This window comes from Amblyomma mixtum, chromosome 3, assembly GCF_055824585.1.
Source record: "Amblyomma mixtum isolate Tamu chromosome 3, ASM5582458v1, whole genome shotgun sequence".
Lineage (NCBI taxonomy): Eukaryota > Metazoa > Arthropoda > Arachnida > Ixodida > Ixodidae > Amblyomma > Amblyomma mixtum.
In genome coordinates this window covers 310,345,975-310,360,918 of record NC_143014.1, presented here as the reverse complement: position 1 = coordinate 310,360,918, position 14,944 = coordinate 310,345,975, and the positions used below count along the sequence as shown (strand labels likewise).

The window sequence follows — 14,944 nt, the reverse complement described above, 5'->3', positions numbered from 1 at the left end:
CTCAGGACTCCGTTTCATCTGCGAGTGATTTAATCGACGACCTGTGCAACAAGCCTGAAAATGTTGCAAGGCGCTGAAGATGATTCAGTTTTCACATCGGTAATGATGGAAACCAGCCTGAAACACAGGCGGCCACGCTCCGATGCACAACGATAGCGTTTCCAGTTATTGTTTTGAAGCAAGAATACTATTCAGGATAGAAATGATTTTTTTTCGCAGATAGTGGCCAATAGAGTAACAAACCTTTTGCATATTTCAGAAAATTTTAAACATTTTGTTCTTTTTAAATACAAGCGTGTGTTTGCAAGTTTTGTTCAATTTTTTTCTTACAATCTCGTATTTAGCAAATAAAACTTTTTGCTGCAACATGCAATTTGTTGTTTCAACTTATATGAATAGAAAGCACCATTATTCAGCTCTGTTTTTGGGTACTGCAATAAATATTGAATGCAATAGTTTTACAGAAAAAAAAAAATGTACTGAAACCTTCAGAAAATGGTCATTTTTCCCATGGTATGGAAAGAGTTAACCCTAGCAGAAGCCAGAACACGACACCTTCGTGTCGTTTATGCATAGTTTCAAATTGGCGGTTGCTTGTTATGGTTCCAAAAGTTTTCAAAGTCCTTACATGCAATGTAAAAACCTACTTAACGAAGCGACGGCCCCAAGTCGGTGATAATTCTCAGCAGACAGCACTATGCTAGCCAGTAACAGTGGCTAGGAGTATTTTTCAGCAAGGCTCTTGATTTTCTGACATGTGCAGTCTAGTTGTTCCCTGCTGGTTCCACCACAAAGCATCATGCCTGTCGCAACAGTGCGCTGTGTACAGTGCGTGTTCCTGTCCCACGCTCGGTAATGATGTTCCCATATACCTCATCAGGAACTCATGTCTTCCCTGCACCTGTCATGCAACTCTGCAAATGCTTCAGGAAAGTGATTTGGCACCTAGTTCGTTTGTGATTTGGTGCAAAGGTATGGCATTAGGTCAGACGCTCCTATTTGCAACAGCGTACCAGAGTTCATGAATCAATGCCTTATAACTCACAGCCACTGTAGTACTAAATTTTTAAAACATCTCTGTCTCACCACGTTCCTGATTCTATCACTTTCTTAATGATCTACTGTGACCTTGAGACTGGTATTGAACAGCCAGTTATTTGTGACATGCATGCCAGAAATCCTGACCTTTTTCGGTTAAAACTGAATTTCAAAAAATTTATTCGGCGTACTTTTATCAGTGTTTTTCAGTTTAAACCAAAAAGTCCAACTCCCATGTATCAAGAATTACATTGGTTTTTCATTTCCACCACTTTCTTATAGCTCATTGTCTTAGTACGAAGAACAGGAAAAAAAAACAGACAAACTGAGCGCACAGTTGTGTTCCTAACAAAATTTTGCTTCAGAAAGCCTACTACAATGCTAATATTATCAATACTGGAATGATAGTTTTCCCAAGCTGACAGTTTACTGAAAAAAAAAAAAAAAACACAGAAAACGAGAACAATGGGCTCACAAGATTAGAAATCACCCCACTTTAATTGCAGCGGTCCACTGTTCAAGAAAACCCACTGGCAGAATAATGTAAATTAGCAGGGATGGTCCCAGCAGTGATATAAATCAACCCTGCAAGTTTTAGTGAAATTGAGCAAGCGGTTCAAAAGGTCGCTCTTTAGGGCAGTGTACCCCCTTCAGTACTTCCCTTCAGTTTCTCTTTAAGAAGGCTCACCACCTGCAAGACAACTCAGATTTGAACTTTTTTTCTGCCGATAGACGGCAGCACTTAAGTACCACAAAAAGGAGGTAACTTCTATTTCCCCTCCAGGTGTGTAAATTCCACCGCGTTACTAAAGTATTAATTCTTCCGCGCACAAAAAGTAGAGCCCAGAACTTTCTACGGACATGCGGCCAAAGCTGGGGAACCGAAGCACAAAAGAATGAACCCCTCTCGAGCCATTAAGCAAAGAACGGGTGCGGGGTCAGAGAATGGACATTCTTCCAGTAGTGCACCATTCTAGCTGCCGCCAGGCGAATTACATTTTCCGGTTTGGGTCCCCTAAGCTCCCTCGCATCTTTTCTGCGAAAATTCATTTACAATGGCAGAGTGGGGTACACAAGCTGTAGTACCCGTGCTGTTTATTGCAAGTTGTTCGCTATACATCTTGGAACAACTAAACAAAATATGAGCTCATTTGGTGCAGTGGTGCAGTGAGTAAGAACTGTGTGGCAGTCAGGCAACACTGGCACGCTAGCATAGACCGACAGTCACGTGCTTGCTCGCGACTGAACGGCGCGTAGTCAGCATGGGGGAGTGAGTTTTTCGCCGTTCAGGATGGGTTGCAGCAGGGTGAAGGGGGGAAGTTGAAGGGGGACGAAGGCAACAAAGGCTTGTGCCCTTCCATTTTCTGTCTAGTTTCTGCCTGGTCTCGTGTCACGAATGCTTTCTTTGTTTCTTTTATTTTTTTTAACCAAGCCCTGGGCTTGAGGCTGTGCCCAACCTTCCAGGGCTGTGGCTATTGTTTATTAAAATTTCATTGGTTAGCAATGTCTAGGGTGAGCCTTGAAACATGACCGCCCTAACTTCTTTATTTGTGAAGCATATAAATATGCAGGCAAAAGCACTGGACACCAATCTTAATCTTGTCTAGTCCTGTCTAGTCTAGCTAGAGGCTTCGTACCTGGCACGTACTTCTACAAGTACCTAGGCTTTAACCGAGACCTTCGGTCGATAAGTAAGGTCACATAGAGCGTTTTCTCTGTGTGAGAATTTTCCTTTAAGTTACAGTTTGCTCAATTCGTCTGTGTGACTTTGCTTATGTAAGTTTAAGTTTTGCCCTTGAAAATTCTGTAAACATATTTCCTCGTTTTCATCATCTTCTACATTCGTCGATTGTCGTCTCTTTCATCATCGCCGAATAACAACATTTGGAGAGTCCTGTGCCCCACAGAAGAAAGGAAAGAATCCTCCAGAATTTACTTACACATTCCTATGAGGCGTGTGACTGTTCCTCAGCGTGTCCGAAATATAGCGCAATTCTGAGAAATTATTATTCTTGGAGTTCGAAAAATTGGTTGGTTACTGTATGAATCAAATAAGAAAATGAGGAAAAAATGGATTCGAATTTTTTAAAAATTTCAGAAAGCAAGTGTTGTCATCCTTAGCTTCTCAAAAAGGTGTATGGTCTTGTTAGAATATTGAATAGGGACAATTCCACGCAGTAAGAGCACATTTTTCTTACAAACTGTCCCCGTCCCAGAGCGTTCGGTGCAGCGAAACGGGAGAATGAGACCCACTATGTTGCCAGCAGGAGCTGTGTCTCCATCCTGAACAACCTCATGTTATCGAGCCACCTTATGTTTCCCCATCCACAAGCATGAAGTGGCGGCTCTTGATGGCTGTCAATGAACTCTTTCATGCAAAGCCTAGCACTACCGCAACCGCAGGCAATTGGCCATATTAGGAAAGTGCAGGTTCCTTTACGCGACAAGCGTGAGATCATGCATGTCAGTCTAGTGAGGGCTCTTAGAAACACCACATTTTTTACTGCAAGTTCAGAGGAGCAGGAAAATCCACGATTTTCGGATATTTACCCAACACTTAGAACGGGATACACGCGGTACAACTCAAATTCAACAGCAGACTCTATTTACAAATTATTCGGAATTTTTTAACATTTCCATACCCCCTACACTCTGTGACAGTGCTGTCAAAGGAGCATGCAGCCATCATTTGAAACACTGGCTTTGGTTCCGGTTCTGTACTCACCAGAGATTTTAGATTACCTTCAGGCACAACTGGCACAGCAATTCCACCAATGCACACACATACACAAGGCTTCCATGCCCAATGCTGTGATTTTCCACGACAAGTTCGGCCATTGCAGCAGCCTTCTAAGCTCAGCAAGGCTTCCAGCAATGCCACTGCAGTTGCTGCTGCCAGGGTTTACGTAAATGGCACGGGAGCTCTCCTTGACACGCTCCCGCACAAGCAGGACGAACCTTTTTTGCCTGCCAGGCGGGTGCCATCATAGTTCCTGGTGGATGCGCTCACTGGCACTCATGCCTCCGTCCCCAGCCAGGGGCTGGAAAGCCCAGAACGAGGAAGGCAGGCCCTGGACATCCCGGTGGCGCTTCACAAAGGCCGTGAAGGACGACACACAGTTGCCAACAAAGTGGTTGGCCAGGCCAAGGATGGCCAGGTCCACGTGTGGGTCACTCGGCTCACGTTGTACAGCCACTGCCTGCACGCACACAAACAAGCACCAGGTGATGTCCTGTGGATATAAGGAATTAGAGCACAGCACGGGGCCTCATTCTGAGGCCCAAGACTCTAAGCTGTCCTCCCCGCTACCAGCTGTCCTCGCTGCTATATTTTCTGCGGCGCTGTGGGCAAATGCAAGATAAAGCGTGCACTGTGGCACGAACACTTGCCACACTGCGCTAGTCACCCGTGTAGTCCATCCAAACAGGCAGAACTTGGAACTCGGCAGTTCTGATATATCCGCCTTATGGCGAACCACGTTCAATATATAAAGTAAGAAATGCATACGTTTCTAAAAAATGTTTAGGAACAGTTCGATATAGCCAATAATTCATAATATTCGTGTTCGTTGTAACAAGGCATGACTGTATGTTAATTAATTAAAAGGCTGCTTGCACCTTGCAATGCATTGCTTTGATCATTGCTGCGAGCTACGGCTTGATAAAATCACTATTACGTTCCCACACTCCGAGCAGGTCACACGTGAAATCGCAGAAGCCTAGCCGTAACTATGAAAGAGAGGATTTGAGTATAAGCCAGCCTCTTGATCTCTCTGACAGCAAAGGAGATACAGTGCCCTTACAAGGCACACTGTGCATAACGTAAGACTGTGGCACAGACCGGGTGCCAGGTTCACAGGATCTTGCCAGAGCAAAGCTCCTCAAGTGTGCATTAATAGTGGCTCAGTGCGAGCAGTCACTTTCATGGGCCAAGAAGTCTGCCAGCTACCAGTAATGACAGCCTAATGTGCTGCATGTGCAACTTCTTTCAGTTGAGTGCACCAAATTACGTGTACAGCTATGCTAAAAGTAATATATTTAAGGAGACAAACTCCAGGACAACAATTTTTTTGTTGATATTTGTGCCAGGTGACTGAAAATTTCACAGCTGAGAGATATTTGTGAGTTCATTTTACATCTGTCGCCAAAATCTGCCTGTCTTGCTTGGTTCAATTTTTGCAAGCCATGATTTTGAAATATAGGGATGCTTTTGTGCACCTATTCATTGCCAGTATACAGATACGGCACCTCTGAGAAATATCTCGCTTTGCTCACTAGGAGTCCTTTTATGCAATGAGAAAAAAAGCTTGCCATGTATAAAATTTCTGAAATTTTCAAAAATTAATACACTTTAAAATGTCTTCATGACAAGGCTACAATGGCTGTAACAAACTTAACCCCCATTTCCGGCCTTAAATTGCAATAAGAATAGTGTAGCTGCATTCTGCAAATAGTAAAGCATATCCATATAAAATTTCATTGTGATACAGCCAGACTAACCGCAATAATGTCACGCACAAGCACTGAGGTTGCATGAAAATGATAAACAAAGAAAAATGTGACCCAAGTGATTTAAGGGACAGTGGCAACGCAGGTTCTGGGGACAAAAAAAAGGACGAAAATGAGTCTGAAAAAAAAAAAAAAGAAGGCTTCCTTCACCTGCATGTAGCACTGCAATGGCAGGAAACGCTGCTACTCATTGCTGTTGTGAAAGCAGCTCAATTGTGCTCGTTTTAAGATCACTTAGCATGTTTGGATTGCATGTTCTAGTAGTTTCACGTCTGTATTCAGTGCTGGTGGTGTTGGACATAAAAAGGAGGCCTGCACATAAATACAACAAGCACAAACCAAAAATGTGATTTTTCACCAAAAAAAAAGAAACGTTTTTTTCACCCACATGTACCCTGTAAGTTTGCTGGTCCCGGTAGACAGTCTGCACCAATAAAGCTGCAGTCGTTGTTTAAAAAATATTACAAAAGAAACTTGTGGTGCAGCTTAAAGCAGTGCACCCTGACCACAGCAGGCAAACTGACTGGCACACGATAAGTCTCCATTGCTTACGAGCCACAAGGCTCAATGTAATTAACTAGCAGATTGCGCAATGTCTAAACGTGCTCACCTGTAGAGGCTCAAGGGCACGGTTTAGTTGGTCAAGCATAGCATCATTATCGGTGGCCACAAACACCGAGCGCGCTCGCAAGGCCCGAACAACACGCACAACCTGCAACAAGAGGAATTGAGGACACCATTACACATGATTCAGGAGCTGTGTGGTGTCCCTTCTTCATCTCTGTCCTGTCGTTTGCGCTGTAGTTATGGATGATTCAGGAGCAGAAAAAAACACAGGAGCAGGCAGGAAACACTGCTATGCCTCCCTGCAATCACCCAGTGTTCAGAACCCACACCCTGGCCAGAGCTAAAACAGCCAGGAACAAAAGCTGCGCATAAAATGTGAGTGTCAATTAAACCAAACTAAACGTTGCGTTTGCTACACGAGGGGAGATTAAATTTTATTCTGAAGACATATAAGTTTCCAGTCATGCGTAGTCTTACTGAAAATGCTGAAAACACAGCACTGCAGTGCAGCCTAGTCAAAGCCCACACACACACACATAGAGTGTACCCCTTTTGCTCCCATTACACAGTGCAGTACATTACACATATGAACAGATGTTATACAAAAGTGAGTGAACACATACAGCTGAACAGAACATAACAAACCTCCATACAGCTAATCCCTCAATATTTCGAAGTTTGTTCAATTCCCCAACACAACCCCCATTGAAGCTCGTGTATTTGAGACCTCCGTGCAACGAAGTTGTTGCGGCGGTTGGCCTTGATAGTACAACGAACTCGCTACGCTGACTGAATACTAGTACTACTGAGTACTGAGTACTACGCTGAGCTTGTACTGAGTTGCGAACTTTGGCAGAAAAGTTTCATGATGATAAAGCACGAACTAACATGCAAGGTAGGTCTACGATCGCAATGAGTGACCGCAGTTACAAAACGTGCCACGCTCCAGTGCCGTCGGCGCATCTTCACTGTTTTCCAATTGGAAAGTCACAACACGTGGCGCTAAACAGCTCACTCTCAAATGCAGCGTGAAATAATACAACATAAAAAAAATGGTACGGCTTTAAAGTAGTTAACCCGAGTAGGACATGCGAAAGCACCTGGGGCAACACCGCCCCAAAGGCAACCGCATGCAAGATCTTATCGTCAGTCGCATGTGGGGAGTGGGGGCAGGGGGCAGTACCAGTTCCGCGCGTTGACAGAGCAGCTGAGCAGGACCTCCGCCGCTGGTGCTCTGTCAAAGGTTGAGGCTTCACATATACCTCGGGTTTTTCAGCTCTGCTAGTGAAGTAACGCTTTCGTGCTAAAAGACGTGTCACAAACAGCACGCGTACGTTGCCACCGCACGGTTGCTCGTGTGATTCCAGAGCCGATAGCTATCCGGCGTCCATCGGGAGCAGGGACGGCGGAGCGCGCAGGCGACGCGAGGCGAAGAGTCCGTTTCCTGGGAAAAAAGTGGCGGTAGACCAAGAGAGGGAAAGAAGCGTGTGCTTTCACAGCTGGACTACCGGTGGTGGTGCGACCACGCGCACTCTCCTCTGGCTCGGCCATGATGCCTTCGCCTTCCCCACTCTCTCCACCCCGCTTCGCAGCCGCACTGCGCGAGCCGTGATGCAGTCACGCTATCAAAGTGACTGCAAAATGCTACTCCGCGCTAATGACATCGAGTAATGGGGTTTTTTGTAAACATTTTCAAGGTGATTTCATCTACATTTATTTATTATTTTGGTTTCTGCTCTGCATTGTCCTCTCAAGTCTTCTCGCGAAAACTGTATGCAACGAAACCCTAGATGTAACGAAAAATCCCGGACTTTTTTCAATTTCGTTATATCCAGGTTTAACTGTGTGTGAGCCCTGTGCTACACACGCGGCCAAGATTCCAAGTCTTAATTTCAATGAAATGTCCTAGGCAGTTTTAACATTATAAATTTTCATATGCTTCATTGCTATACCAAATTTGCAGAAAGCCTGGCGTGACAAAATATTGTAGCAGCCTACAGTCACTCTTAACTTTTACCCAAAGAAATGGTAGATGCAGTGACATTATCCAAATATTTTTAGTAGCCTGATTTGTTTCTCCACAGAATTTTATATCCACGTCATATTAACATCATGTCAAATTGCTGACAGAGTGAGAAAATTAGTAAGTAATTCAGAAATATAGGAAAGTCACTGCATAAAGAATTTATTACGAAAAACAATGAAACGAACCACATGAAAATCCGGGAAGCCCTTGTCATGTTATGCTTTCTGCAAGCAGGGCAACGAGGTCAAAAACTCTTTTTGAGGAAACAACTGGCATTTTAACAGAGATTTCAGCCAGTTTTTCGCTACATACAATCACAAAAACATTTTTAAAACACACTCCTCGGCCATTCTCGGGGAAAATTTTTTTTAAGGATATCATTAAAACGACCTTACAGATAACGAATTTGATGTTTCTAGTCTGTTCTTTTTTTCAAGATTTTTGCGATTTGATCTTCGCATCCCCCTTAACACTTTGATGGTTTTTGACGTACATGCACAAAGGGAGATTTCCAACCCAAATGGTTTTTGCCATATCGGAACAATGCTGACATTCCGTTTGAAATTTTGCGCTCTACTGAAAACACGCGCTCATGGGGACGTGCTGCCGCCTGCTAGGACTTACAAGAAATGTTAGAAAATTGCTCATGGTACCGTCTCGTGGAAAAAAACAAAAAAGAGGACTGGTTTCAACCTGCAACATGCAGCATGGTTTGTGCGCTTTCGGTTTCTCTGCGTGATCACAACAGAGGCACATGAAAGTCGATTTTTATCTTTACTGGTACTCTCTTGCTGAAGCTCGCAAATCTCATTAGCTCCCTTCTTAGTTTATTACTCATGCCTACAGGGTATTATTGCTCTCTCGGTTTACCGAGTTTCCGAATGTTGATTTCTATCTTTGTTGGTACCCTCCTTCGTTTAGTTCTAGCCGATGCTGAAACGGTTTTGCTCTCCGGGTTCACTGAGTTTCAAGTTGTTCAGAGGCCTGGCAATGTGGTGTTACAGCAGCATGCAATGTCTTGTCTCTTGACACTGACAGTGTCAAGAAGCAAGACATTGGTCTTCTGACTTTTTGCACTTTAAGTGATTCTGGAACCAAAAAACTGCCCGCAATTTTTTTTTTCCCCGCATTTTTTTCCCCGTCTGTACCCACTTTGTTTATTCAAAACCTGCAATAAAGCACGTAATCTGACTATCTGGGAAAGTTTTTTTTCGAAACAATTCAACCACCGAAGGGTTAAAATCAATGCACATGCATGCTCATTATGCTAAATATAAAAGCTTTCCTTATTTTCAACAACAAATTCAGTCACCAGCACTGTGCCAGTGTGCCCCGATTGCAGTGTTGCATCATTTCATGTGACTGCTCCATGAGCAACTAGCCTAATCTTCTGCTCTATTGATGACGCAGCCTGCTGATGATCAGGCACTTGTCGGAAGTGCACCAATGATGCACACATTCTCACAGATTCATTTCAATGAATGCCTCGACTGCGCTAACTCACTGGACATGACATGAATATCTGCGACCTAGCTTTAGCTACGTGGAATTTAGGTTACTGTTGCAAGTTGTGGTTTGAGACCATGACCTCGAACTACCAACTTCACACCGGAGGTGAAGACATGACAATCACAGGCAGAGTAAGGCCTTAGCACCCATGGAGATAAGACCCCGGTGTTTTAGAGATGTCCTAATTTTTAACCCAGCGTTTGGTGCATGACAGCCACAGCTGCTTCTGCACCACACAACAGTAAAACATTTCAACAACTGTCTTTTTTTGAGACAACAAGTTTCTGCACTGAAATTTAAATGTGTCTTGCAGCTAGAGCTTAAGTTGCTTGCCCCAAATCCAACCACAGAGACCACGACAAGAAGGTGATGAGCACAGCATGAGCAAATACCTGCTGTGTGACGACTTCAGCAGTGGGGAGGCAGGCCAGTGTGGGCAGTGGGCCCCGCTCGCCCATGTAGCCCACACACTGGGGCGCCGAGAAGAGCAGGGGACTCGACTCAAGGTGCTCGCAGGCACGAACCTGTTTATAAATACAGATGCAAAGAAACGCAGGCCGTTCCAACTAGCGCAGGTAAATGGTGCTTCAAAACATTTATTTTGGGAACACAACATAGCTGCCAACTGTGCTACACCATACCATCGCTCAAACAGTAGGATTTAAATCATGACGCCAACACCTGCATTGCCCTGCAAGGGAGCACTATCACCCAGATCACAAGAACGTATTTGCTGAAGTCAAGCACATGCGGTCAGCTCACAAGTATAGGGAAAGACTGGTGACTACTCTGGAACAATGAGAATGTTGGTTCACTGATCAGCCAAGCATTTGCAGACCATTTTACCATGAGTACTGCCATGCTGGACAAGTAGCACCACTTTGTTTTTGACTGGATCACTTGCACCACCCTGGCTTGTGTGGCTGACAGTAGCTGCGCTTGGCAGTGCAAGAGCACCTGTTTTTTTGCACAATGGAAAACTGAGTTTACATTTTCTTGCTTCAGTGTTAACAATGAAACTGAGCTTACATTTTCTTGCTTCAGTGCTGAGTCTGCTGGCAAAATCATTGATTTTTTCTGTGATTACCAGACAAGCCTTATGTTGGAATGATATGATAACACAGTATGCTGGTTGCACAACACGGCCTCAGAGGAAACAAAACATCAGGTTAGGCAGAAAGCAACAGGATAAAATGTTAAGCTACTTGCAGTGTTGACAGAGCAGGATTGTGGAATGCTGCATAGACACGTCCATACTCTCGACAGCTTCGCATCTGGCTTACACAGGTGCATACAAATCAAGAACACAGAATGCACACAAACAACTTCCTCTTTGTATCCTGGCTCTGATACTTGACAGCAACATTTAATTTCAACATCTCGTCAATTATCTGCCCTCAGCTGGTTTTAACACGGGCCAAAGTTCTGCTACACTTAATGCTTTCATTCACTGCTACACAGTCATCATCATTAGCCTAACTACGGACACTAAAGGACAAAGTCCTCTTCCACTCTCCCTCCAATTAACCCTGTCCTGTGCCGTCAGTGCCTGCTCATCCCAGCAGACTTGCTAATCTCATCTGTCCATTTGACTCTCCGACGCACCCTGCTACACTTGAATTACTTTCACCCTTTATAAGGCGCAAGCTGTGTGCATGTCTCACATGCATACAAATGGTAAAATTGCACTCAGAATGACACTAGGAATAGAATGACATCCCTTTCAAGCTGCTTCATAGAAAAAAAAAGGGGGTAAACAGTGGTACCTATGACTTCGTAAAAACACCTCAAATGTGGTATGTATCCTCACCTCAGTTTTTTATACACATTAGGCAACTTGTATTAGAACTGAAAGTTGCTTCAAAAAGTATTCTGAGGCAACTGACAGATGAAAAAGGCTTGAAAGCTCAACGATTTTTCAAAGTTATTTTTTTTCCCGCCAAGATGGGTTTTGTTGAACTGCACTCCTGCACTTTCAAAAACACACAAAACACCAAGGAGGCCTATTAGCAAACTATAAATTATAAACACACTGAATAGCTAGTTTGATAGTTAAGTAGTATTCTCTACACGAAAATATGGTATGCAGGTGTATCATTTTCCGTTTTGCGGCATTTGAAGCACATGGGACACGTGTGTCCCCCTGCTCCACAAAGGGTTCACTTCACATTACATGCCCTGCCCATGCCCATTACTAGCTCTTGATTTCGATTGGAATATCATCAACTCAAGTTTGTTCCCAGGCAGATTCCACTGTCTTCCTGTCCCTTAATGTAGCATTTATAATTTTCCTTTCCATAGCTCACTGTGCTGTCCTCAATTTAAGTTCAACCCTTTTTGTTAGCTTCAAGTTTCTGCCCCATTTTCTGCCCCATAAGTGGGTACCGGTATGATAGAGTTATGTCATTTCTTCTTGACGGATATTTGCAAACTGATATTCATCCCCTGAGACTGCCTGCCAAATGCGCTCCACCCCATTCTCATTCTCCTGGTTATTTCGTTCTTGTGCCCCGGTTAACGCTAACTACGGTGAAACCTCGTTAACTAGGGATTTCAAGGAAGCAGGCTTGCTCTGTGCGTCCTACAGCCGCTTGAAATCTGGGAGCATATTCAAATGCAGAGCTTGAATTGTGCATGCGCAAGTCCACAGGCAGCAGCAGCAGAGCTGTACTGACCCAGTCAATGCCATTGCGAAGGTGGATGCCGATGTAGGGAACGCGCAGGCTGGTGCGAATGAAGTGCCGTGCCTTGTTGAGAACTGCATCGCTCCACACTAGGTACGACTGCAGGGCCAGGTTCTCCTGCTGCACTGGGAAGGTGGCTGGAGCACCGACAAACGCCAGCACCGGGTACTTGTCACTCGGGTACCTGGGGTCAGGGAGGAGCACCTTTTAGCACCGGTGCATGCCACCAGGGCACACGAAGTGCAGCTGGAACAAGGGGCAGCTCACTTCGCTTTTAAGCCCTCACTCTCCGGCAGAGCACCAACGATTTCACACATCAGCCCAATGAGAAGCTCTTGTTCTCATTCCGTGTAGTATGCGGGAAAACCCACATGTGGAATTTTGCATGAGATTCAAGCCCGCCAGTGTCCGACGACCTACACTGCGGAATGTGACGGGCCCACAACACAAACAACAAAGAAAGCGAAGAGGCCGCCTTTGTAGTGTTTTCCTGACACTGAAAACTTTGCCTTGGGAAAATATGTCCAGATATTGTAGTACAGTCTAGCCCAGATATATTGAACCCGGGTATTTCGAATTGGCTACATAAAACACACAGATTATCCCCTCGAAAATCCTGTGTAAAAGTACAGTACAGTCGAGCAGTATATTAATTTCGCCATTCATTAGATATATTCCAGTGTGCACCTCCAAGTGACACTTCTAACTGTGCTCCCGCAATCAATTCTCGTGTGAGGAGACAGACGGCTGCCAGGCCTTGGGAACCTGCTGGCAGCGCTAGCACTAAGGTGGCTACTAATGCTGTGAAGCTGCATGATGAGGTGAACGTAAGAGTGTGCTTGAGGGTGGCCTTTGGTCTCCTTTTACTCGCTTTCCACGCCACACCGCTGTTACAGGGTGAAGCCAGCCTAATTGATTAGAGCCCAGCAGCAGCCATCGCCAGGCATGCTTCGCTGCTGAAGGAGTCGCAGAAACTGTCTGTACCTACGTTTTAATGTTTATTTATGGTGCACTATAAAAAAGATTAGACATCTTATCACAGGCAGTAGCTAGTTCGAAGCACCATCCACTGCGGCTTCGTTGCGAAGCAGGTTAAGCCTCTTGATGCCTAGAGGGCAGTGCACTGCCAGCCAGCAGGCAGGCAGGCAGACTGCATGTGGCTGCAAAAAGCATGGCACTACTATGGGTGCAGTGTATCCTTGCTTCGAGGCTTCCGATACGCACATCCATTGCCATTTCTGACATGATTTGAATTACTGATATATCAAACTATTTCACAATCCCCTTAAGGGGGGATGAGGGTCTTAAAACTGACCTTTTTATTTGAGGCTAGAATCTGATGAAATTTTGCACACAGATGGGTTTTTCTCTTCTGATTTCATAAATGTAGTCATAATTGAGCTGGTGGTCCTAGATCAAAAATTATCTTAAATTCTAGAGTGTAATTAGGTAATTTCTTACGCAGCTTTAATGAACTTTCTCATTGCATTTTGTTGCTTTTAATTACATGAATTGATGGCCAGTGAATTCCCATACCGATGACATTCTTACTTTTTTTGTTTAGGCCACATATAAATAGCAATTTGCAATTAGCTTAACGAGTTGCAGTGTAATATACTGCAACCTTCTACTGTCGACATAGTACGTCAGGATGACATGCCTTTAGAGAAAAACGAAAAATGTCATCGGGTATAGGAATTTGCTGGCTATCAATTCATGTAATTAAGAGCAACAAAATGCAATGAGAAAGTTCACTGAAGCTGCGTAAGAAATTACCTAATTGCACTCTAGAATTTAAGACAACTTTTGATCTAAGACCACCAGCTAAATTATGATAACCTATTTGGAATCAGAAGAGAAAAATGCATCTGTGTGCAAAATTTCATGAGATTCTAGCCATAAACAAAAGAGATAGTTTAAGAACCTCGTCCCCTCTTAAAGTTCCGTATTTCCGGGTTCGAGTGTGTTATCATGGCGGGATTTATACTGTACAAAGTAGAGCGGTAAGCTGGACTAGTTGGTGCATCTGCATCTTTTGAGTCAAAGGTGGGATTTATTAAAGTTGGCAGTATTCAGTTCCCGCAGACTTCGAAAATTTTCGAACATCCATAACCCCAACCGATTATAAACGAATGTCGAACATATTCGAATTGTACTTGAAATTCCGAAAGTTTGCACACACAAACAGAGACTCGCGGGACTACTCCAAGAGTCCAGACCAACCAACCACATACAGGACGGAAGGGGGGGGGGGCATCTTCTGGCTGTTTACTCGAGCCAATTAAAAGTGTTCTGCTCCTCTCTCTGAGTCAAGTAAGGTCTCCCTCCACAAGACCCCAGCTGCAGCACTTACTTCTCCTTCCACTTGCGTGCCATGTCACGGTAGTGAATGTCGTACTGGAGGGGTGAATAGAACTCGGACACATCGAAATCCACGCCAAAGGTGTCCCAGAAGGGGCCAAATGGGTTGCCTTCTTTCGCCTGGCAGCCCTGGCCAGATGACCGTGGCTGGTAGCAGAACACTGCACACAAGGCAAGAAATAAGGCAGCTCTCAACAGTTTCACCACAGTGGCTTAAACGACCCTGCTGTCAAAGCAGTTTGCTGGGTAG

General features: G+C 44.4%; 2 protein-coding genes across 2 annotated transcripts in view; both read right to left on the bottom strand.

The window, feature by feature from the left end:
- Positions 1–4,006, bottom strand: part of LOC149355578 (peptidyl-prolyl cis-trans isomerase-like 3) — a 53,449-nt gene extending 49,443 nt beyond the window's left edge. Inside the window, exon 1 of the mRNA XM_089583913.1 lies at positions 3,997–4,006. The gene's annotated coding sequence lies outside the window, so the exon portion shown is untranslated. The remainder of the gene's footprint in view (positions 1–3,996) is intronic.
- O-fut1 (O-fucosyltransferase 1) overlaps positions 1–14,944 on the bottom strand; it is a 39,029-nt gene that overhangs the window by 9,422 nt on the left and 14,663 nt on the right. The window contains exons 4-8 of the mRNA XM_089583912.1: positions 14,687–14,855; positions 12,325–12,517; positions 10,042–10,173; positions 6,158–6,259; positions 3,997–4,238 (exon numbers count right to left, since the gene is read on the bottom strand). Coding sequence (XP_089440038.1) covers positions 4,023–4,238; positions 6,158–6,259; positions 10,042–10,173; positions 12,325–12,517; positions 14,687–14,855 — 812 coding nt within the window. The 3' untranslated portion in view covers positions 3,997–4,022. The remainder of the gene's footprint in view (positions 1–3,996; positions 4,239–6,157; positions 6,260–10,041; positions 10,174–12,324; positions 12,518–14,686; positions 14,856–14,944) is intronic.